Genomic DNA, 21,249 nt, shown 5'->3' with positions numbered 1-21,249 from the left:
GTAACTGCTGAGGTTGCTGGTCCCAGGGGATCAGATCTGCCCAAGGCTGTCCTCAGAAAGTTACTTATTTGCAGAAGAGAACAGAATTGGTCAAAGAAGGAACAGCCAGGAAAACCATAGGACAGAGACACCACGCTGTGCCTTCCTGGGCTCTTCCAGGACACCTGCTGATACCCACTCCTCCAATTGTGGTCACCCTGACCACAGTCCTAATCAAGGCCTCTGGGAGGTTCCAAACTTCCTCCACATGTTTTATTAGGCTTACCAACAGGACAATGTTACCTGGAAGAAATGGTCCCACCTGCAGCGCAGCTCAGAAACACTTGGCATGCCTCCAATTAATAATCTTCCATATTTGTTTAACATTAACTTAGGAGAGGAAGAAGTCTTTCCCATAAATAAAAGTCGGAACCCTCTTTCTTCACTTTCAAAATGCAGTTGTATCTCATGCAGCAAACAGAGCTCTAGTTTATTTGGAATTGTCTTTTCTCTCCTGCTTCTTCTCTCGGGCACGTCATACAAAACTGGCATGCATCACTCAGTTGCCAAAGGCAGAGTGACTTGCTGGGGAGCAAACAAGTCTCTCTCCAAAGAGATTCACCACTTGTTTTCAGGTGTTCATGGTTTACACTCTGTCTTGGTGTTCTCTCTGTAGGTTCTATTGTGACCAACAACTTTTTAGGAGACATTTAAAGGCTTGCAGGTATGATCTTGATAAACAGCCCTCTGCTGTGCGCTAACTGGTTTCAGGATCTGGGCTGACTGGCAATGCCCACTCCAGGGACTGCCAGCAGGCTGGCCTCATGGCCGGACAGGTCAGTGGACACAGCAACTTGCAGTGTACATCACAAAATTACCCCCTGGGGGCGGGCAGGACATGTGCCAGGGGCTAGGGAGAAGATTTTCTTTGTACTTCAGGGTATTACCTACTTAAGTACTTAATCATCTGTTTAAGAGTATTTTGGGGGCAGTCCAGGTGGCTCAGCAGTTTAGCGCCGCCTTCAGCCCAGGGTGTGTGATCCTGGAGGCCCAGGATCGAGTCCCACGTCGGGCTCCCTGCATAGAGCCTGCTTCTGTCTCTGCCTCTGTGTGTGTGTGTGTGTGTGTGTGTGTGTGTGTGTGTGTGTGTGTCATGAATAAATAAATAAGTTTTTTTTTAAAAAAAACGAGTATTTTGGCAAAAGAGACACTAATTTTCCACTAGCTTCGTGAGAATCTACAGGTGGAAACCCAAGTTAACAGGCAGATTTCTGATAAATCCCTATGGGGTTTCAGTGTTCCTCTAAGTTAGTGCCTGGGGAAGCTGCCCACCTAGACCTGCCTCCTCCAAGAAGTCCTCCTTGATATTCCCTCATCCTTAGGAACCTCAGCTGCTGAAACCCGATCAGTTTTACCCCTGGGCCTCACTCGCCACCTAGGTTGGCTGCTTCACAGGCTTCAGTTGAACTCAACAAAGCATTCAACACTGTCTCGAGGACAGTGTTCTCACCTTACACTTGCTTGTGGACGGACCCACATGACACCCAGGACATGTCAGGGAACAAAGAAAGTTTGCTCGAATCAATTCTTACTCAATGACTGATTCTATATCCCTTTAGAGAATGTCCAGAAACATCTTGAATAAACTCCTTAGTATACATCTGAAGCCCCCCTACCACGCATAATACATTTATGATTTTTTTTAATTTCGAGAAAAGATTGGGACTCTTACCTATTCTTACCTATTAACTCTTAAATCTGTTAACTATTCTCTGTTCTCATCTCTATTCTATTCTATGCTTTGCTATGATTCTCAAGAGATTCCCACCAAAGTGTGAGCTAGACATTGCCCCCAAAATAAAGTTACATTATTGTGACAACTAGCCTATGGAGAATTAACAAAATTCTCTTGAGGAATCACTATCAAAAATTGTGTCCACCTGATATTTCATCTCCATTAACTCATATTATACAACACTTAGACATTATCTGATTTGATAAGTATTTATTGGGCAACTACTAAGTACCAAGTATTAGTCTGGACCCTGGGAGTACAGTAACAAAAACAACAGGAAAAAAAAATCCTGTCCACAGGGCACCAACATTCTAGCCGATGGGAAATAATAAACAAGTAAGCTAGTAAAAAATATTAATTTATTGTTACTAAAGAACAAGGAAGAGCTTGCCCAACCAATTTGCCTCCAATGAAGTCATAGGGCTGATTGGGTGCAATATTATACATGTAATATTAAAAAGTGATGAGAAAAAATAAAATAAAATGTGATAATGGACAAATTACAATCAATATGGTATTCTGATTAAATTGTTTGAGGACCACACCCTTTTGCCTTTTTTTTTAATTAATTTTTATTGGTGTTCAATTTACCAACATACAGAAAAACACCCAGTGCTCATCCCGTCAAGTGTCCGCCTCAGTGCCCGTCACCCATTCCCCTCCAACACCCGCCCCTTTGGCCTTTAAGACGCATACTACTATGAATCCAAAGATAGGATATTAAAATAATACAATCATGTTTAGCATAGCCCCTGCACATCACAGCTGCTCGAGAGAAGGTACAATAAAGGCCATGAGATTTTCCTCCTTAGACACCTGAGTGTGAGTAAATACCTTCAGTTCCAGTTACCATGGCTGCATAAAAAACAACTCCAAAACCCTGTGATGTAAAGATCTACTTTATGATGCTCACAGGTCCTGCGGTGCAGAATGTAGACAGGGCAAATCAGGGAGAGTTGTTGCCACTCCATCATTTTGGGGACCTCTGCTGGGAAGATGCAAAGTGGCCTGACATGTGGGGGCTAAAAGGATCTGGAGGCATCTTGGTTCATGCCTGGCAGATGATGTGGTTGCCAGCTGGGACCCTGGCTGGGCTTCCAGCTGGAATGCCTTCACTGGCCTCTCCATGTGGTTTCTGCACATGGTGATGTGGGCTTCCTCACAACATGGCACCTGATCCCAAGAGCGAGAGTGCCATGAGAGCCAGGCAGAAGCGCATGACATCCTTATCATCTGGCCTCAGATGTCCTACAGCAACAGTTCTGCTGTTCTCTTTCGGCCAAGGAAATCACAAAGGTCTTTTCAAATTTGGATGTGGGAGAGACCCAGACCCCACTCATCAAGGAAGGGGTATCAAGGTCACATTGGAAGAAGAGCACATGGATGGCAGATACTGTTGTGGGCAACTTTAGAAAATACAATCTTCTACCCCCTTTCTGTGTGTAATCTCAAAAAATAAAAATAAAAAAAGAGGGGTATCTAGATCTGCCTGGAACCATCATGCAGGTAGAAGGGTTTCTAAAACCATGCAGGCACAAAGTGATAATATCTGAGTATTGTGTAATATTTGATTTTAAACGGGAAGTAAAAGAGCAGCAGAGTGACTCTTTGGTCAGCTTCTGCTCTGTATGGAAGGCATACACTTTCTTAGTGACCTGAAACTTCTGCCCGCAGGGCTTATTCTTGATGTAGGTCAAACGGCAAAAACAGAGGCAGGGAGGTATGGATGAAGGCGTACATACTTTGGGGGCAGAGTCCTGCATTCAGATCCTCTCTGCCTTTTACCAGCTGCCTCTTCTTTCTCTGAAAACCAGGGTGGCAGGAGCAACTTCACCAGGGAGTTGCCATAAGAATGAAATGAGATAATCCTGGCCAGCACCTGCCCTCCGTGCTTGGTAGCCACTCTGGAAAGAACCTCTACCATCTGAAACTTCCAGGTAAACTGCCATGGTTTTGTGTATTTTCCATCCACTGCAATGAAATATCTTCTCATCAATATCATGACAGTTTTTATGTCCTTAAAATTTACCACAAATGATATGCTTTTAAATCTGTAAACATATGAAGGGTCTTTAGGGAGGAACAGATCTATTTATTTCTACAATGGTCCTTTGGTACAATGAGCTTCTGGGATGCACGATCCAGAAAAATAAGCTTGGCTGACCCAGTGGATGTCAGGGCCAGCTGCTCCATCTTGCTCCTAGAGAGCTTGAGGTCATTCTGGAAAGTGAGTAAGAAGAACAGAAAAGCAAGACTGTTGACTCAGCAGAAACCACCTGTCACCAAGCGAGCATTCAGCGAGCCGGCTCAGTCCAATTGGGGCGGGCTGCGGTGCACGACTAGAGTGTGCAGAGGTGGGGTGAGCTGAGAGTTCCCAGCCATGGGGCCAGAAGATCCCATCCTCAAGCAGGGACCTCGCTGGTCCATGCTTCAGGAAAGGGGCCTCACAATTTGCAACTTGGTCACCAAGGTAAAGTTTCTAGGGGTTGCCATGGAGATGAGGCTGCCATCTTGGTTGGAGGAGGCATCCCTCAGTGGAGCAGATATCATCACAGTGATGAAGGGCCAGGGCCTAGAAAAAACAAACATTAGGGGAAGTGAGAGGAGAGGCATTAACCAACAGAGAGGAAAGGAGGGGAAGTGACTCACTGTGAAACTCAGCAATAATGAAGGTCTTGGGAACTGAGAGTTGTGGGTGTGGGCATGGGAGTGTCTGTCTGTCAAGCTCTTTCCCCTTCCATACATGAGGAAGGCTGTCACCTACTGACACCAGGGCCTGTAGCTCTGCCATCTAAACAAACCCTGTAAACTAGAGATGACACATGGCCTGGGCACAGTAGCCTCATTTTGAGCTATGTCCTGAGTTCAAGTTCTGCCAGCAGCAAGTCATATGACCTCTCCGCAATGCTATTTCCTTGCCTGAAAAATAGGGAAAAGGATTTCTGCTCAGTCTTCCTCAAAGGGAAGTTTTAAGATTCAAGCATTTAATGTCTGTGCCCCAAGACCGGGTAAGCACCCTCCAGGTAGGGACCGCTACTGCCCAGTTCACTGCTGTACTCCGAGCTCCAACCACAGAGTAAACATTCAATAACCATTTGGTGGGTAAATAAGTGACAGGATGATGGTGAGCTTGGCCCTGCCCTTTCTGGGAAAGTGAAGCAGGAAAGCTCTTCACGAACCTCTGCTTCCCTCCTGCAGGATGCTGCTCCTCAAAGTGTGGCCCAAGGACCAGCAGCAGCAGCACGTGGGAGCTTACAGAAATGCAGATTCTCAGGCCGACCCCAAACCTACTGAATCATAATTTCTGGGGTCAGGGCCCAGACTGTGTTTCAACATGCCCTCCTATGATTCCAAGGCTCCCCAATGATTAAGAAACATTGCTGTTGGACACAGTGGGGAAAGCATGAGATGCGGTATGAGCTGCCATGGCCCCTCCCCAGGGACTCTCCCTCCCACCTGGCACAGGTGTGCTTTCCCCAATCCACCCCTCACTCTTTCCTTGACCTGCCTGGAGCAGGAGAATGTGCTGTGGATGCTGGCAGAGATCTTGTCTTTTTTGGGAGGGAGCTGCTCTCCCCCTTCCTGTTTTAGCAAAACCTACAAATGCCATGAGGGATCAGGAGGTAAGCTTCGCAGGCACCTGAGAACTCTGCAGAGTGGCCTCTTCCCAATCCAGTCTAGACAAACCCTGTAAACTAGAGATGTAACTTTGTTACAAGTTGTAACTTGTAAACAAGCCTCTCTGCCCCGTGGGACAACTGGGAGGTCTCATGCCAGGGGTCCCAGGTACCACTCCCCACCTCACCACCGCACCCTTCTTCTGAGGTCTCTGCCCCCTCCTCCTGAGGACCTGAAAGTCACTGCGAGCTTCTGGGAACACGAAGAAAAGATGAACCTCTGAGATAAGCACTCGATAAGAACTGACGAGATAACTCATGTCCTGTCGCACGTTCTCAGTAGGGTCTGATTGGAGGTTCCTAGAAGCTCAGTTCCCATACACAAAGAGAGAGGGGAGCAGGTATTGAAGGAGGAAAGCTGGATCTCCAGCAGGTCACAGCCAAATGCCACAAGGCCAAGTGTCATTGGGAAGAGGATGGGGACCTAGCCACACTGATAGGAATCGTGGAAGAGGCAGATGACAAACACTCTCAGCTCCCCGGGGGACACCACATTCTGGAAGGGTTGTAGAGAACCGCTACTGTCCTTCCCAAAGGTTTATTGTGTTGTTGTGAGATGGACAGCTAGAGGAGCAGGAGATGTTCAGCCAGGACAAAAGACAGTTCTGGGGAAGCTACAAGAAAACTGTCTTCAAATACATTAGAGTGGAAGAGAGGGCAGTCCATCCAGTCGTGTGGGCCCATGAGGGCAGCCTAGCCCTGTGACACCTCCACCTCATCAGGGCCCTGTCTTCACTCTGACCACACGAGGTGATGTCCCACTGCCAGTTACCCCCTGCCCTGTCCTTCCCCCTGCTTCCAATCCTGGCTCAGTGATGGGAGAGTAAGGGTGTGGGCATGGCGTCAGGAAACCCCAAATTCCAGTCCTGTCCTTGCACTCATGCCTCTTTCCCCTTGTGTCACCCTGCACCAAATGACAACCCCTTCCAGTCTTGGATTTCCCTGTCAGGAAAATGGGGATGTTTGCCTCTTACCTGGCACAGGTGTTCGCCCTCCAGCCCACACCCTGCAAGGTAGCGGTGAGCAGCCCTCCCCGTTCCCTCGTTCAGCAAATGTTATCTGGTGCTAGCTATCACCCTCTTGCACTGATGTGCCACAGGATGGCACAAGCACCCAGGAGAGGCCTGGCACTTAGTGACTGCCGGGTGAGTGCCGCAGTGGACCCATTTCCTGGCCTTTTCCAATCTCAATGCTGAGCAGAGGACTGTACAGATACAGGCCCCTGACATCCGGAGAATGTCAACCCCTTTTGCTGTAGCACCGTAGGCAGGATAGAAGACCAGTGGCTCAGAGAACACCTGATCCATATCTTCGTGGGCACATAGTTTTCTTCAGTCAGCAGATCTCACGATACATAAGTAAGCGGGTAGTGCTGATTCAGTGTGCCCTGCCCACTGTGTGAGACATACAGAACCACAGCCAGCCCATGGGGCAACGTGGCCAGCCCAGCACCTCCCAGTGAGTGCATAGACCAGGATCGGTGTGAGGAACAGGCAAGCAAGGCCCATGTGAAGGGCACTTGCAAGGTAACTAAGCTGCCCAGCTCTGGAACTATAATCCTAGCACCTCAATGTGTAGCCGTGTGACTTTAGGCAAACACCTTAGCCTTTCTGTACCTCAATTTCCTCGGCCAGGTAACGGGAAGACTTACTCTTAAGAGTTGTGGCTCTGCAGTCATACAGCTGGTGTGGATTCCACCTCCTCCACTTATTTACTGTGTGACCTTTCCAAGTGTCCTGGCCTCTCTGTGCCTCAGTTTCTTTATCTGTGAAATGGGAGTCATATCAACAGCACCTGCCTCACAGGGTTGTTGTGAGGATTGAATGGGTTTAGAGAGAGAGAGAGAACCCTTAAAAAAAATGCCTGGCCTGATGTTGCTCACTCCAGTGTTTTAGGCTGGGTTCCTCCACGCCCAAACGTGAGACAGGACTTACTTGCAAATAGTCTGCTCAGAAAATGACCACAGCAAGCACCTGCAAGGGAGTGAGGAAGTGAGGCAGGGACCGGGAAGAAGCTGAAAAAGCATGCATGAATGATCAGGCTGCCTTCTCAGCCTCCTCCACAGGGCTCGGTCCTGCTGGGGGCCCCTGTGGAGGGCAGAGAATCCCTCAGCAGCGTTTGCCCACTCCCAAGGGCATGGGGGCCAGGATGATTGCAGTAGAAAGCACAGGAGTCCCAACATCAGGCTTTTCTGAAAAATTCAGGCATCTCCCCTGCACTCCTGAGCACCATTTATAACAACACTGACAAACCAAGTTTCAGGAGGCAGTGGAGGGCTGGGGGCCAGAGTTCACTTGATGCCTCCACCCTGATTCAAAAAATGTCTATAAAACAGCTCCCTTCCTCACACCCCCCTGGCAGGCATCTGAGACCCCACACTCTGAAGTACTTTAAGCAGGGCCCGCCGGGTACAATCTACCTGGCCTTTGTGAGTAACCCCTGCAGCTGAGGATGGGGCCCAGGAAGCAGGGAGCAGAGACAGCCTCCTGCAGCCACCCTGGAACGCACACTAGGCTTGATCCTGAGTGGCAGGCGTTCGTTGGGGCCTCCAGGCTGGAGCAGAGAATTTAAGGAACCAAGAGTTGGGGGCTGGGAGAGCTGAGAGAGGAGGGATGGTCCTAGTTGCCTCTGCAGTGGGAAGCGGAGCTGCCCGAGCCTACAGATGGAACCACTGAGAAGGGCCAGGAAGGCAGAGGCAGACACAGTGTTGCTGTGTATGGCCGCGACCACTTCTGTCGACGTAAAGGGACGATGGAGAAGCCGTGCCATGTCTTGCCCTTGGGGAGGTGATTCCAGCAGGCTGAGCTCGTCAGGGCGCGTGGTGCCTGTGTGGCCTCAGCCCGGGGCGACAGGTGTTCAGGGACTCTCCTCCAGGAACCTTGGCCCGGGTGTTCCTTTTGCTCGCCTCCTCCTTGCTCAGGGCTCAAGGCACCCCGGCCGGTGGGACACTCAGTCCCGCTCGGGTCGCAGTGGCTCCGCAGGTGGGGCCTCAGCCGGGGGCTCGCTGGCCGCCCCGCCGTCTTCCGCTGTCCCCAGCGGCCTCGGGCAGCTCCCCTGCGCTCTCAGAAGCCCTCAGCTCAGCTGGGGAATCCCGGGGTCCCCGGGGGCCGTCCCCAGGCGGTTCTAAGGGGCACAGCCGGCAGCTCCCAGGACGCTCTTCCTGAGACACGCTGCGAGGGCCCAAGCTTGCTGGGCTCTCGGGAGGGCAGAGGCGGAGCAGGCGGCTCGCGCCGGGGCAGGGCGGCGTCTGGGTCAGGGGGAGGCCGCCTGGCCCCGCCGGGAACGCCCGGAGCGCTGGAGCGGGAGCGGCTGGAGCGCAGGGAGGGTCCCGGCGGGCAGGGAAGTCAGGGCCTCCGCGGAACACACGGCGGCTGCCGGGACCGGCGGGCGGCCCCAGCTCGTGCGCGGTGACCCAGGGCACGGGCGGGAGCCGAGGCTGCGAGCGGCCCGTCACCCCCCACGGGCGTGAGCCGGCGGCAGGCTCCCCCCAGCCCGGAGGGCGACTCAGCCGCACGCCAGGCGGACGCAGACGCCACGCGACAAACCCGTCGCGCGTGGAGGCCCCGAGGCCCCGCCTCCCGCCCCCCGCCCGCGCGGTCGCTCCCGCCGCGGCCCCGCCCGCGGCGCCGGGTCGCGGCGGCTGTGACGTCATCGGGCCGCGCCGCTCCCCCGACGCCGCGGAGGCTGCACGTGGGCTCCGGTTCGGGGCCGTCGCGCTGGGCCATGGATACGCCGCCGCGACGCAGCCCGCGACTGGGGGGCCTAAGCCCTGGAGCCCCCGACGGCGCCGGCGCAGGCTTGCGGGCGAGACGGGCCCCTGCGGAACTCGAGCCGGACCCAGCAGGAACGAGGGAGCCCGGGCCTCCTCGGAGGGTGCGGCCGCCGGAGCCGGAGCCGGGCCCGGGATCACCTGCTGTACGGCGGGGCGGAGCTCCGGGGTCCCCGCGGGGGCCGGGCCTGCAGCTGCCCCACACACTTCCGGAGTCGGCCCCAGAAGCCCCCGGCTGTCCGCCAGAGCCGGGCGGGGCGTCCGCGGAGTCCTCCCGGGCCCGAGGGCTGGACTCGGAGCCGGCCCCGGGGCCGCCCCGACATCAGCTGCGTCCGGGATCCCCAGAGCCGCCCCCGGGTCAGCAGGCGCCGGGCCCGGAGCCCTCGCGGCCACCCCGGGAGCCCACCGCCCGGCCACCCAGCTCCCCCCGGGGTCAGCACGAGCCGAGCCGGCCAGCTGCGGCCACGGAGACGGGGAGAAGCGACCTCGGGGCGAAGAAGCGGACGAGTCCCTCGGTCCAGGCCGCAGCGTCTAGGAGGTTGAAGGCGGTGGAGGAGGTGCCTGCGGTCCCTAAGGGAAAGCCCAAGTCGGGGCGGCTGTGGAAGGACCGCTCCAAGGAAAGGTGAACCTGGGATGTGGTTCTCCGGGCAGGGATGCCAGGGTAGCCTGCAGCTGGACCCAGACATGCAGGGAGCTCACATGTGCAGGGAAGGGGGGGTGCTCACGCAAGTAGGTGACTATAACCAGAATATGGTAAAATGGTCCGGGGTCTCAGCGGGTGACACGGTGCCCACAGAGGTTATTTCTGTGATGCTTCCCTCCTCAGAGTGCCTGTGGACCCCTCCTGGAGCCCTGGATTTGTGTATTCATTCAACAAGCATTAACCTCTGCTCCCTTTGCAGTGAGGGAAGCAGATTCAAGTAAACCAGACATTACTTGATAAAAACTAGCTAGCGTCTGTTACAGTTATTTTGCCCTTGTGGGAAAAAGTAGTATGGAGTGCTGCGCATGTTGGCAAGGACCCACCAGGGCGAGGGCCTTGCACACAGAGGGACCAGTGCGCCTCATGGCACTGGGAAGCAGCTGGTGTCATGATTATCCTCATTTTACATATGGGGAACTCGAGGCTGTGCAGAGAAATGGGGGGGTTATCAGACCATACAACATCAGGGGTGAAAGCAGAGACCAGTGAGGAGGTGGTGGCAATAGAACTAGAACATGTTCAGAAGCTACAGATCGGTCTTGTGGCCAAAGGGCCAGTGAATTGATGTTTGGGGTCTTTGAGGAAGCAGCTTCCGCGGGTGGTGAGTGGTGAGCGAGCCCAGAGGCAGTGGATGCAGCCTCCCCTTCTGTGCTCAGACAAAATGCCACCTGCGCGGTGCTCCTCAGGTGTGCCACCTCCCTTCTCTGAAGGTCGTGTTTACTGAGCACCTGCCATGGGCAAGATCACTGTGCCAAAATGCTTCTCCAGTCTTGTCTCAGTCCTCCTGCCATCCTTTGGAACAGGAACCATTCTCATCTCTATTTAACGTGGGAAGTCGCTGAAACTCCAGCTACTTTGTCCAAGGTCATCCAAGTAGTAGAAGGTGGATCCAGGCCTTGACACCCAGGCCTGTCTGCCTTCAACCGCCTTGTAAAACCAGTGCTCTGGAACTGCGTTGCCCCAATAGCCTAGTTGCCAGGCACATGTGGCAATTTAAATTTAAGCTAATTAAAGTGTAAAAAACTTAAACACTGAATTCCTCCGTCACTCCAGCCTCATCACAAGTGCTCAGCTGCCAGTGTGAATAGTGGCTGCCTTACCAGACTGTCAGTATAGACTCCTTCCACCATTACAGAAAGTTCTGCTTGGCAGAACTGTGGCTCTGTGTGTCCAGGTCCTCACTGCCTTGTCCCTTTGGGTTTCTCGTGACGGGTAGGGAGGATATGTGTGCTGCAGCCCCGTCGTCCTGTGCTTAAGATGTCAGATCTTCAGCAGGAAGTCCTTGGGGAGAGGGTGAGGGAGCAGTCGAGGGGTTCCTGGGATCAGAACCAGGCTGAAGATGGATAGGCGTGGGGTCAAGCCCCAGGTTATGTGTACTAGACTCCTATAGACCAAGAAGGGGAGAAGATGACCCAGAAGAGCAGTATTGACCCTTTCCCATGGAGGGGAACGGGCTCTGTCCTGTGTGCCCTGCAGCCTTCAGAAGCTAGGGCGAGCCCGCCAGCCTGCTATGACCATTTAGAGTACCATATAATGGAAGTGGATGAAGAAGAGCTCTTTCATAAGTCAAGAAGTTGGAGGAGACAAAAAAGGCCACTATGAGAGGATCTGCTAAGGACAGGACAGCCAGAGGGGCTTCAGATAGCTCAAGAGGAAAGACCTACAGGAAAGGGGAGAGCAAAGTCCATGACCCTCCTCATTCTCCTCACCTGCTCAGTGGTCTTGCTTCATCTTGCTCCATGGCATGCCTTCCTTTATTTTTCTTCCTGGAGTATTTCCCAGCACGTCCTAGATTGATTATTCCACCCATACGTTCTTGCAGTATGCATTCTTACTGAGGTAGTCCCATTTCTCCTGGGACTGTGATGTCACTATCACACTTAGGAAATCCAGGACGTCCCCTGATACCCTCTCATGCCCACCACACTTTCACACCCACGCTGTTCTGAGGAGGTGGAACAGGCTGCCCCCGGAGGAAGTGAGCCCTGTTTCCAGAAACATCAGCTCCCAAGCTGACCTGGCTTGGTAGAAGCAGCAGAACCTTACAGAAAGACTGTGTGTTCTGGCCTTTCATCACAGACACAGGGATTTCAGTCTTGACAGCCATTCAGGTACAAGGTGACTTGGGGCAGTTAACCTTTTTTGAGCCTTGGTTTACTGCTCTGTAAAAAGGGACACATAACTAGGGCTTAAGAAATGGCAGCTGGCATGATAGGGGCCCACTCCTGCCCCCGTTTCTGCAGACCCAGAGGGGTGCCTGCCTGGCAAGCAGGGAGGAGAGCATGTGGTTCTGCCTGGGTTCTGAGGAGGAAGGCCCAGAGCCTGGAGCTGAGAGAAGAGGCATGGGTGCCTCCCATGGATGACCTGAGCACTCATCCCTCGTCTCCCATCCAGGTTCTCCAAGATGGTACAGGGCAAGCCCCTGCATACATCCTGGCAGCAGAAGATGAAGGAACGGCAGGAGAGGAAGCTGGCCAAGGACTTCGCCCGGCATTTAGAGGAGGAGAAGGAGAAACGCCAGCAGGTGAGGGGCCGGCTAACCAGGCTGAGGCTGGAGCTCAGGGAGCTGAGCCGGTGACTGCTGTAATAGGCCTTGGAGGGGGCACCTAACTGCCACAGGGAGGCAGAGAGCCTGGCCAGAAGCAGAAGTCCAATGTGGCCTGCAGGGTGGGAAAGCCCAGTGGAAGGTCCAGTTTGGCCCAGGGCTCTATAAGAGACTCAAGTATGGGGAGGAGCCCAGGACAAAGTCCCCCTGCTCCCCACCCCCATGGTGGCTCTCACTGCTGATAGCAGCATTTGGTGAGATGGGCTTCAGGGTCCGCACTTCCATAGGAGAAAGGCTTATCCCTCGTACTGTGGCCATCATTCTCCAAGAAACAGCTGCCATTTCTCAGCAAGGTGGGTGCCTGTACTTCCCTCCAGCTTGCTCCCTGACTCTCATCCCCAGGCCAGAAATGCCCCTTTAGAGGTTCCCATCGACCCCTTCCAGTCTCCAGGAAGCCCCAGCAGGCAGCACACCAGGCCTGGGGTTGTCAGGGATGTTACTTGCCTAGTGATCCCAGGGCACGGGAGAAGTCAAACACCTCACCCTGAACCTGGCCACCGAGGGCAGGGGCTAGGCCAGCACATTCAGTCCTCTATCCCCTGCTTTGAGTCACCCCACCAGTCCAGCCTGTGGCTGAGGCCCTGCAGACTGTGGCTGCTGCTGTGTGCCGACTCCTTATCATACTTCCTGTGCGGCCCTGACTCCCTCTTGGGCAAGACCCGACTTCTTGTCACTGCCCCCCAGGAGCGCCCCCAGCCCAACCCTTCCCCTGATGGGAGCCCATATCTTACTTCTCCTTTCTCCTCCTCTGGGGCCCAGGCCACCTCTGCTCTCCTGACCATGCAGTGGCCTCAGGCCCCACCAGGGACAGCAGGCAGCATAGCCAGGAGGCACCGCACTTCCTATTCCCGAGAAAGACTCCACCTAGATCTATCTTTGAAGTGCCTCCACTGGGCCGGGTACCTGACGCACAGAGAGGTTCAGCAGCTTGGCCAAGGTCACCCATTTGGAAGTAGCAGAGGCAGGATTTGAGTCAGGGCCAGATAGCTCGGGAGCCTCTTCCCTGTGGCCTCCACCCCTCCCAGCCCCACACCTGGGCAAACTTTAGGCGACCCTGTGAGGGTGGGAAGGAGGGAAGAGACCACTGTGTATGCCCAAGCTTCCAGGTGGGGGAGCCACCTGTGTCTCACTGCCCCCTACCCACCATCCTCCTATCTAGGCTACGTGACCAGGTGCCCAACTTCTTAGCTGCAGTCAGGAACTTCCCACTACAGTGGGCCTCTGGTTCCACAGGCACAGGCATATCTCCTTGCTGGCCCTCCCCCCACATACCACCAGGAACAATTGAACTAAGGTGAAGGTCTTTCCTCTCCTTGGGAACGCAGCCAGTTCTGACTCTTCTGAGACCTAAGCAACCAGGGCTGTCCCAGCTCCCAGACTCAAATCCTCATCCCCCTGTGTGTTCCAGGAGAAGAAACAGCGCCGAGCTGAGAACCTGAAACGCCGCCTGGAGAATGAGCGGAGGGCAGAGGTTGTCCAAGTGGTGAGTGTTGTCTTGCTCACGGGGATCTGAACCGCAGCCAGGCTGGGCACTGTGTTCGAGATGCCTCGACACCCCTGCCTCGAGACCTCTCCTTGTTCTGTAATCCAGACCCCTGTGGGGCAGCCTCCCTTCCCCGTGGGGCACAGGGCAGAGACTACATACAACCTACTAATGCCCTCTTCTCATACCACCCCCAGATCCGAAACCCCGCCAAGCTCAAGCGGGCAAAGAAGAAACAGCTTCGCTCCATTCAGAAGAGGGATACGCTGGCGCTGCTGCAGAAACAGCCATCCCAGCAGCCAGCAGCCAAGATTTGAGCTCAGGACAACCCAGAAGTCTCCTGTGACCAACCACTATGTCAGACTCGGCACTTGTCGGGCCACTGGTCACACGCCTCTGTGGGATGTGGTACTCCAACCCTAGTGCCACCCTGCTCCACCCCAGAGAGGCTATAAACCTTTGAGGGCTCTCAAGCCCTAGGGAGCCAGGAGCCAGAACTGGAGGAGGGAACAGGTTCAGCCCACCCCTGCCTCCTTCCTCCTTCATCAAGTGCCTTACAACCACGAAGAGTCAGTTCTCTGGTTCCTTGGGAGCTGACAACTGGAGGGTGACTTCAAAATGTGTATTTCTGTCTCAAGGTCATGGGTTCGCCGCTGACCAGGAGACTGCAGTCAGGAACCAGTTCCCCTTGCACCATCCTAAAGGCTGCCTTGGGTATCTCTGCAGCCCACTGACCCTGTCACCCAGCTGTTAGAACCCGGTTTCCCCAAGTTTTCAACACGGAAGGGTGAAGGAGGTTGCAGGGAATGAGGTTCCCCGCACCCCCGCCCCCCCCCCCCCCCAGCGCCCTCTCACCTCTTTTGGACTCCACAGAAGCCCCACAGATCTGAGTCACTCAAACCATTCAGTCTGTAATAAAAATATTTATTGGACACCCATTGTGTACAGGCACAATTCTAGGTATGGGGAATACAGACGGAGGCCCCTGCCCACAAAGGGGCATTTTTCATTCTGATGGAAAAACATAATAAACAAGGAAATAGTATTGTGTATCAGACTGTGAGAAGTGCTACAAATGAAGCAGTGGTGTGGCAAGGTGATAAGATGGGTGTTTGTTCAGTCTGCTGAGCCCCTGCTGTGTAAACAGTAAGCTGGCCGGCCTGCCTTCAGGCCCCCAGCCAGGAGTGGCTCAAGCAGCACTGGACCCAGATCCCAAGAAAGTCTCCCTCCACTCTTCTACTAGCATTTCACCCACCAGACAGTTACTGGCCACAGCTCTGCACCAGGCCCTGGGACAGACCCAAATGCAGTGCTCTTTGCCCTCTAGTGCATGGTGGGTAGAGGAAACCTGGCACAGTGGATGTGTTAACAAGGGAGGCCCAAGGTAGCCGTCACATCCACGCACTGGAAAGGACAGCCACCCCGCCTCTACGTGGTTGGGACGCAGGTGTTGGAAACAGGATTACCAGCATTGCCCACAGGGCATCCCATGGAATACCAGGCCTGTACATGTCATGTGCTATGGTCTCAGAGGCTGCTGTGCACATTCAAATAGTAAGAACAAGAAGACCTTCAGCAGAGATGCCCACTGCACTTGGGTTAGCCCAGGCTGACCACGGTACCTTCAATACCTTATAAACCCCTTGGGCGGGGCTGGGTCAGAAGGGTAGAGATATGGGGCCCCTTACAGCCGGACCTTCAGTACCTTGGGTATGTCAGGGGGTGCTTTTGCACTTGCTAAGGGATAATGGAACCTCGGCATGCATAACAGTGAGTATGCAGACCCTGTACTTAGGGCTAGTGGCCCGGCCTGTGTGTGCCTCAGTTGGGTCATGAGTAGAAATTGGGGCTAACAGAACCCGTCCCTGGGATCGAGCATCTCAACAAACGTTGGGTAGGTGACTACGTGACAAGTTAGACCAGACCAGTGCTTCCCAAACCTTTTGTCCCAGTTTGCTACTCCAAAACGCAATCCCTGGTTTCCTGTAAAGATCTTTACCTCCTTCCCCCTCCAACCGTCAAGTGAAGCAGAGCTCCAGGAAGGTGTGGCCACCCCTCTCAAGTTGGAGCAGTCTTAGGTTTCCAGCCTGCGTTGGTCTCTGGGGTCCGCCGACCAGCAGCGCTGACTTGGCCTCCTGGGAGCTCGGTGAAGTACAGAATCCGGGCGCCCGCCCTGCCCCCTGACGGTTCTAGATGGGACTGAGTCACCGGAGGCGCTTTGGGACACCGAGCCGGCTCCCCTGCCTGACACCGCCCCCACGGTGCTCTTGTGCCCGGTCGCTGCGCTCTACCCTGATGTGGTGCTCAGCACCCGGTTCAGGGGGCCCCTCTCGTCCTGGGACCTGGACCGGGCCCTCGGTGATGACCGCCCGCGGACGCCCTGCAGCCAGGCAAGCAGGCGAGCGGGCCGGGACGGAGGCGGTGGCTGGCGGGCGGCGGGGGCCTGGCGGGGCCCCGAGGAGCGGCGGCGGCACCCACTGCCCGGGCCACCCAGCTCGCTGTCGTCCAGCAGCACACTCTCCAGCACGCTCCGCAGCGAGCGCCGCAGTTTGCGCAGCACGTCGGGGCAGGTGAGCACGTAGAGCAGCGGGTTGATCACGCTGTTGAGGAAGGCCAGGCTGGTGACGAAGGGCAGGCCCCGCCACACGAGTGGCCGCAGCGAGGGGTCGGCATGCGCCCGCGCCTCCAGCAAGCTGAACACGTGGTAGGGCCCCCAGCAGAGTGCGAAGGCCGCCACCACCGCCGCCACCAGGCGCACAAAGCGGCTGGGCCGCCGGCGGCCACGGTGACACAGCTGCGCACTCACAAGAAAGTGGCTGGAGGCGATGATGGCCAGTGGCACGACGAAGGCCAACAGGAACTTGCTGACGGCCAGGGCTGCCTGGCGTGTGTTGCACGTGGCGTCGCGGTCGGGCCCCGGATTCAGAAGCAGCACGTTGTAGTAGCACATGATGCGGCCGTCGAGCCGCGGGATGGTGTCCCGGAACACGAAATAGGGCACCGTGTTGAACACCGCCAGCGCCCAGAGCCCCAGGCAGACCCTGTGGGCCATGGCCACCGTGCGGTGGTTCTGTGCCCACACTGGCCGCACCACCTGCAGGCAGCGGTCCAGGCTGATGGCGCTGAGCAGGAAGCCACTGGCGAACATGTTGAGGAAGAAGATGGAGGAGTGCAGCTTGCAGAACGTGGTGCCCAGCTCCCACGAGTGGCCCACCGCCAGGAAGTAAGTGAAGAAGGGCAGGGTGGCCGTGGCCAGCAGGTCTGACAGTGCCAGGTGCAGCACCCAGGTGGTGACCACCGTCTGGCGCATGCGGCAGCCCACCACAAACAGGATGAGTCCGTTCTCCATCAGGCCCAGCAGCGAGGCTAGCCCGTGCAGCAGCACTGAAGCGTGGTCCATGTAGCGCATGCTGGAGTTGCTGTGGCTTTGGATGCGGCTCATCTGCTCCAGGATGGGGCAGAGGGGCTTCAGGGTGGCGTTGGCCGACATGGTAGGCTCTGTGGCGGAGAGAAGGGGGCATTGAGTGGTGCCAGAGCAGCTGGGGACCCCCTCCCCCAGGACAGTGGAATTCCACCTATGAATTGTATAGATGAAGCCTGGAGGGTGGGGACAGGGGGAGGGGTCAGGGAAATTGAGCAAAGACAGTAAGGTGGGGGGACATCCCAGCTGCACGCGCACACACACACACGCACACCCCGCTCACCGTGCAAACTCGGGCAAGCCATTTAACCTTCCCGAGCCTGTTCCTTCGTCTGTGACATGGATGTCAGTTCGTAACCGGCCCTAGCTCCTAGGGCTGCTGGGTGTGTCCAGCCAGTTTACAGACATGAGCATTGAGAGCGGAACCGGCGTGCAGAAAGCACCGCATCAGTGTTGAGATTATTTTAGGATATGTACGCCTAAGCGAGCACAGAGTTGAGATTACTATTCCGCAGGCCCCCTAGGGTCACATGGAAACAGATACAAAGCCAGGCCATGCAGGATTCCTTTTCCCCACCCCTGCAGCATTGGAGCCAGAAGGAGGCCCCACCTGAGATGACAGCTGGCCTGGGGAAGGGGAGTGGGAGAAGTCTGTGCCTTTAAGGGATGTGCCCTCCCTGCCTGTCCCACGCTCAGATCTTGGCTCTGCAGCTTCTCCAGTTGGCCTTTTGCTCCCACAGCAGGGGTAGGTTGGGTGTGTTGGCCTTGAACTGTGGAGCCAGCCCCTACTCTGGTAGTTGGAGAGGAAATAAGATAAGAGAGAGGAGAGAGCTGGGCATGAGGAACTACCAGACTAGGGCCCTGGAGGCCCAATAGGTTAGAGAACTGTCCCCTACCCGGGGACAGCCGAGCCCATGTGCCGGCTCCCCACTCCTTGGGGAAGCCCAGCCTGCTCATTTATTTGCTCAGTGACTCACTCATTCAGCAGATATTAATTGAGCAACTTCTCAGGTAAATGCTGGGGAAGCCAGCGTCTGACAGATGTGCAGACACCTCAGATGTGCACACCCACAGCCTCATCAAAAACCCAAGACCACCGGATGCAAAGCTGGTTGAGACTGGGGAGAGCAGAGGGGTAGGCCCTTTATGTAGGTGCTCTCTGGCTCAGGACTCGAGAAGAAAGGCTCAGAACTTCACTCCATCTCATTTTACAGGGGAGTAAACTGAGACCCAAGCCACCCAAATAACACTGGCAAGTAGAGGAGCAACTGTTTAGGGCTCAGCCTGTCCTCTTTCCTGCACTCCTGCTATAAGGAAGCTTTGATGGAGGAAGAAGCAAGGGAAGTGGGGGATGGTCTTTAGTACTCACATTTCCAGGGGAAACACTGTTGGCTAAGATGAGAAAATCCACACTTTTCTCCAGGTACTGCGGTCCTTTGTGAGGTGAGGCCCCTGGGAATCAAACTAGACTCTTCCAGGCAGATGAGCCCTTGGAGCTGGAGACCGCAGGTAGGTAGGTGAATGGGGAGCAGTTGGGCCTGTGCTCCCTGAGAATGCTCATGCTTCCCAAGCTTTAGAGTTTGCAGAGCACCTGCACTCACAGTGATCATGTGAAACCCCGTGTTTCAGAAGAGTTAACTGAGACTCAGAGAAACATAGCAACTTGCCCAACGTGGCTCCGCAGCAGCAAGCAGCTGGGACCGCACCCAGCAGACAAATGAGCACTATCCCCTCTCTGCACCAAGACATTCCCTTCAGCAGCCCCTTGGCCAGGTCTCGTGGGGACACTCTGAGAACACAGTCCTGCTACACCCCCAGGACCCATCCAGTTTGATCTTTCTGGCTGCATGGAGACAGCCCACTGAGATTCCCAGGGAACCCAGCAGCTAGGATCCTGCTCTGGTGTGGGTTAGGGGTAGAGAACGCAAGCTTTTCGAGTCAGTTACCCTAAAACTGCTCCTGTAATGCTCCCACCCACACTGCCTGTGTGGTTTCCATGCCCTTCCCTTCTTCCAGCAGCTTGTCCCTCCTGGTCTTTGGTAAAACCAACTCTCTGCTAGCTGTAAGGAGCTGCTCCCCTGGCAAAACTGTGCCTTCCTTTATGGGTTCAGAGAGGGCACTAAGGCTGCCCAGCCCCTCTGCCATCACTTCCTTACCTGGGCACAGAAGGAGCACAGGTTTTCAGCCCTGGAGATGGTCCGCTCCCCTTGGCAGCCGGATGAGGAGTTGCTGTGGCACCAGGCAGGCAGAGGCAGGGGACTGAGGCTGAGGGAGGAAATGGCTATTCGCCCCAGAGTGTGTGTGTGTGTGTTTAGGGGTGGGGTGGGGAGGCGGGGAAAGCAGAGGGTGAGTTGTCACTCTGGTATTCTAGTAACGTTAGTCTCCATCAATGAGAAAGGGACAGAACTGCTGGCAGCCCCTGTGCACCCCTGTCCCCTTCCACAAGAGGTCTTGCAGAAGCCCCAGGGTGGCGCGGGTGCATGTGGGGGAATGGAAGTGTGCATGAGGGGCTGTGATTGAGGCGGCCGCTGTGTAGGAAAGGTGGATGAGGGAGAGGACATCTCGTGCATGCGTCCACTGGCCTGGGCTGCCCTCTCCTGACCCCAGAATCCTCAGGAAGGCAGGGTCAGCAGTGGGGAGAGCAGAAGGCAGGCCACCCCTGCAGCCCTAGCTGGAAGCTAAGCCACTTCCCCTTGCGGGGCCCCGGTTTTGCCGTCTGTCTCCCCAAAAGGCTTGGCAGCTTGAACCTCACTCAGAGTGCCAGGCACACAGTCAGTGCTCATGGAAAACAGGTCTTTTCTCCCCTGGGGGGAGGGGGTAGAGGCTGTAGGGCAAGGGCAATACAGCTTTGATTTAAAATGGGCTCAGGGCCCTAAGATGAGCTTACAGAACCATATGAGTTTGCATTTAATTGTTCTCCAGGTCTTCAAGGACCCAGCCTCCTGGGGTCAGGAACCATTCATTCAAGCTTAGCGTCCCAGCACCTCAGAAGTAAAACTGAGTAAAACAAATCTAAAAACTCAGTGCCTCCACATCAAGGCAAGGGCACTCCCTCCCATGGGATTGACTCTGCAGGAATCTTCCACTTAGACCCAGGCTCCATCACGGGGCCTGGCACTTAATCAACTTGCGGAGAACCTGCGATCCGACTGAAGAATGGGTAAAAACCTGTGACCTTCTGACAAGGGTCACATTTTTTTATTGCAGTCCAAGATGGCAGATCATTAAGTGACTTGATTATCCAGAATATCATGCTGGGAAGTCTCCTTTCCTGTAGGTCATGGAGGGCCTGGTCTTCCCAAGACGAGTGCCTGCAGCCCTCCCTAGAAAATGGGCAGATGTTTCCATCCTGCTTTGGAGAAAGGGCCCCCACCCCACCCACCTCCACCCCAACCTGCAGGCCCATGGACATCTTCTGAGGCCAGGAAGTCAGTGTAGTGTGGTGGCGAGCTCAGGGACTCTGGCCAGAGTGCCTGCGTGTGGATCTGGCTCCGCCACCCCCGAGCTGTGTGACCTTGGGCAAGTGACTTCACAAGCAGTCAAGTAGAATTTTTAAGAGGGACTCCTTCTGTACAGCCCCTGCCCCAAAACGCAAGGATCGGTGCACAGACTGCTCCTGGGGCTAAGAAAGAGTACCCCCTTCCTTCCTGTGGGCACATGTCGGCAGGGGAGTGTCAGGCTTGAGCCCCCTCTCAGGACCACAGCCCTCCCTTGCCTCCTCCATCAGGTACCCTTGTGCAGTGAACATCTGCACAACCTCCTGCAGCAGCCCTGCTAATGGCCTTCTTACCTGACGCCTCTACTCCTCTGACCTTTC

The 21,249-nt window shown here is 55.2% G+C and overlaps 3 protein-coding genes across 5 annotated transcripts; 1 reads left to right on the top strand and 2 right to left on the bottom strand.

Annotated features, from left to right (window-relative positions):
* Positions 1–3,845: 3,845 nt before the first annotated feature.
* Positions 3,846–9,103, bottom strand: LOC121472076 (basic proline-rich protein-like). Of its 2 annotated transcripts, none has more exons than XM_041723067.1 (2): positions 7,103–9,103; positions 3,846–4,346 (listed from the first exon to the last, which is right to left on the bottom strand). In XM_041723067.1, exon 1 carries the CDS (start codon positions 9,101–9,103, stop codon positions 8,441–8,443), a length of 663 nt encoding a protein of 220 aa, XP_041579001.1. In that variant the 3' UTR covers positions 3,846–4,346; positions 7,103–8,440. The 2 variants fall into 2 exon arrangements, with proteins under 2 accessions (XP_041579001.1, XP_041579002.1); XM_041723068.1 differs by having other exon boundaries at positions 7,871–9,103.
* On the top strand, positions 9,094–15,061 carry CCDC86 (coiled-coil domain containing 86). Its single transcript, XM_041723066.1, has 4 exons — positions 9,094–9,842; positions 12,318–12,447; positions 13,937–14,011; positions 14,209–15,061. The coding sequence occupies exons 1-4, from the start codon at positions 9,175–9,177 to the stop codon at positions 14,326–14,328; spliced, it is 993 nt and encodes a 330-aa protein (XP_041579000.1). The 5' UTR covers positions 9,094–9,174; the 3' UTR covers positions 14,329–15,061.
* A 147-nt stretch (positions 15,062–15,208) lies between these two features.
* On the bottom strand, positions 15,209–19,699 carry PTGDR2 (prostaglandin D2 receptor 2). Of its 2 annotated transcripts, none has more exons than XM_041723064.1 (3): positions 19,589–19,699; positions 18,802–18,928; positions 15,209–17,509 (listed from the first exon to the last, which is right to left on the bottom strand). In XM_041723064.1, exon 3 carries the CDS (start codon positions 17,499–17,501, stop codon positions 16,299–16,301), a length of 1,203 nt encoding a protein of 400 aa, XP_041578998.1. In that variant the 5' UTR covers positions 17,502–17,509; positions 18,802–18,928; positions 19,589–19,699; the 3' UTR covers positions 15,209–16,298. The 2 variants fall into 2 exon arrangements, with proteins under 2 accessions (XP_041578998.1, XP_041578999.1); XM_041723065.1 differs by having other exon boundaries at positions 18,802–19,023; positions 19,589–19,688.
* Between the last annotated feature and the right edge of the window lie 1,550 nt (positions 19,700–21,249).

Source organism: Vulpes lagopus, chromosome 11, assembly GCF_018345385.1.
Source record: "Vulpes lagopus strain Blue_001 chromosome 11, ASM1834538v1, whole genome shotgun sequence".
Lineage (NCBI taxonomy): Eukaryota > Metazoa > Chordata > Mammalia > Carnivora > Canidae > Vulpes > Vulpes lagopus.
Note: the sequence above shows the minus strand (reverse complement) of the source record. Positions and strands in the feature narration are given on the sequence as shown.

Excerpts from the sequence above, each read along its gene's own strand:
- LOC121472076 (XM_041723067.1), bottom strand. The coding sequence starts at position 9,103 with ATGACGTCACAGCCGCCGCGACCCGGCGCCGCGGGCGGGGCCGCGGCG.
- CCDC86 (XM_041723066.1), top strand. The coding sequence starts at position 9,175 with ATGGATACGCCGCCGCGACGCAGCCCGCGACTGGGGGGCCTAAGCCCT. Across the intron at positions 9,843-12,317 it reads AAGGACCGCTCCAAGGAAAG|GTTCTCCAAGATGGTACAGG; the intron begins GTGAACCTGGGA and ends TCTCCCATCCAG. Across the intron at positions 14,012-14,208 it reads GGGCAGAGGTTGTCCAAGTG|ATCCGAAACCCCGCCAAGCT; the intron begins GTGAGTGTTGTC and ends TACCACCCCCAG.
- PTGDR2 (XM_041723064.1), bottom strand. The coding sequence starts at position 17,501 with ATGTCGGCCAACGCCACCCTGAAGCCCCTCTGCCCCATCCTGGAGCAG.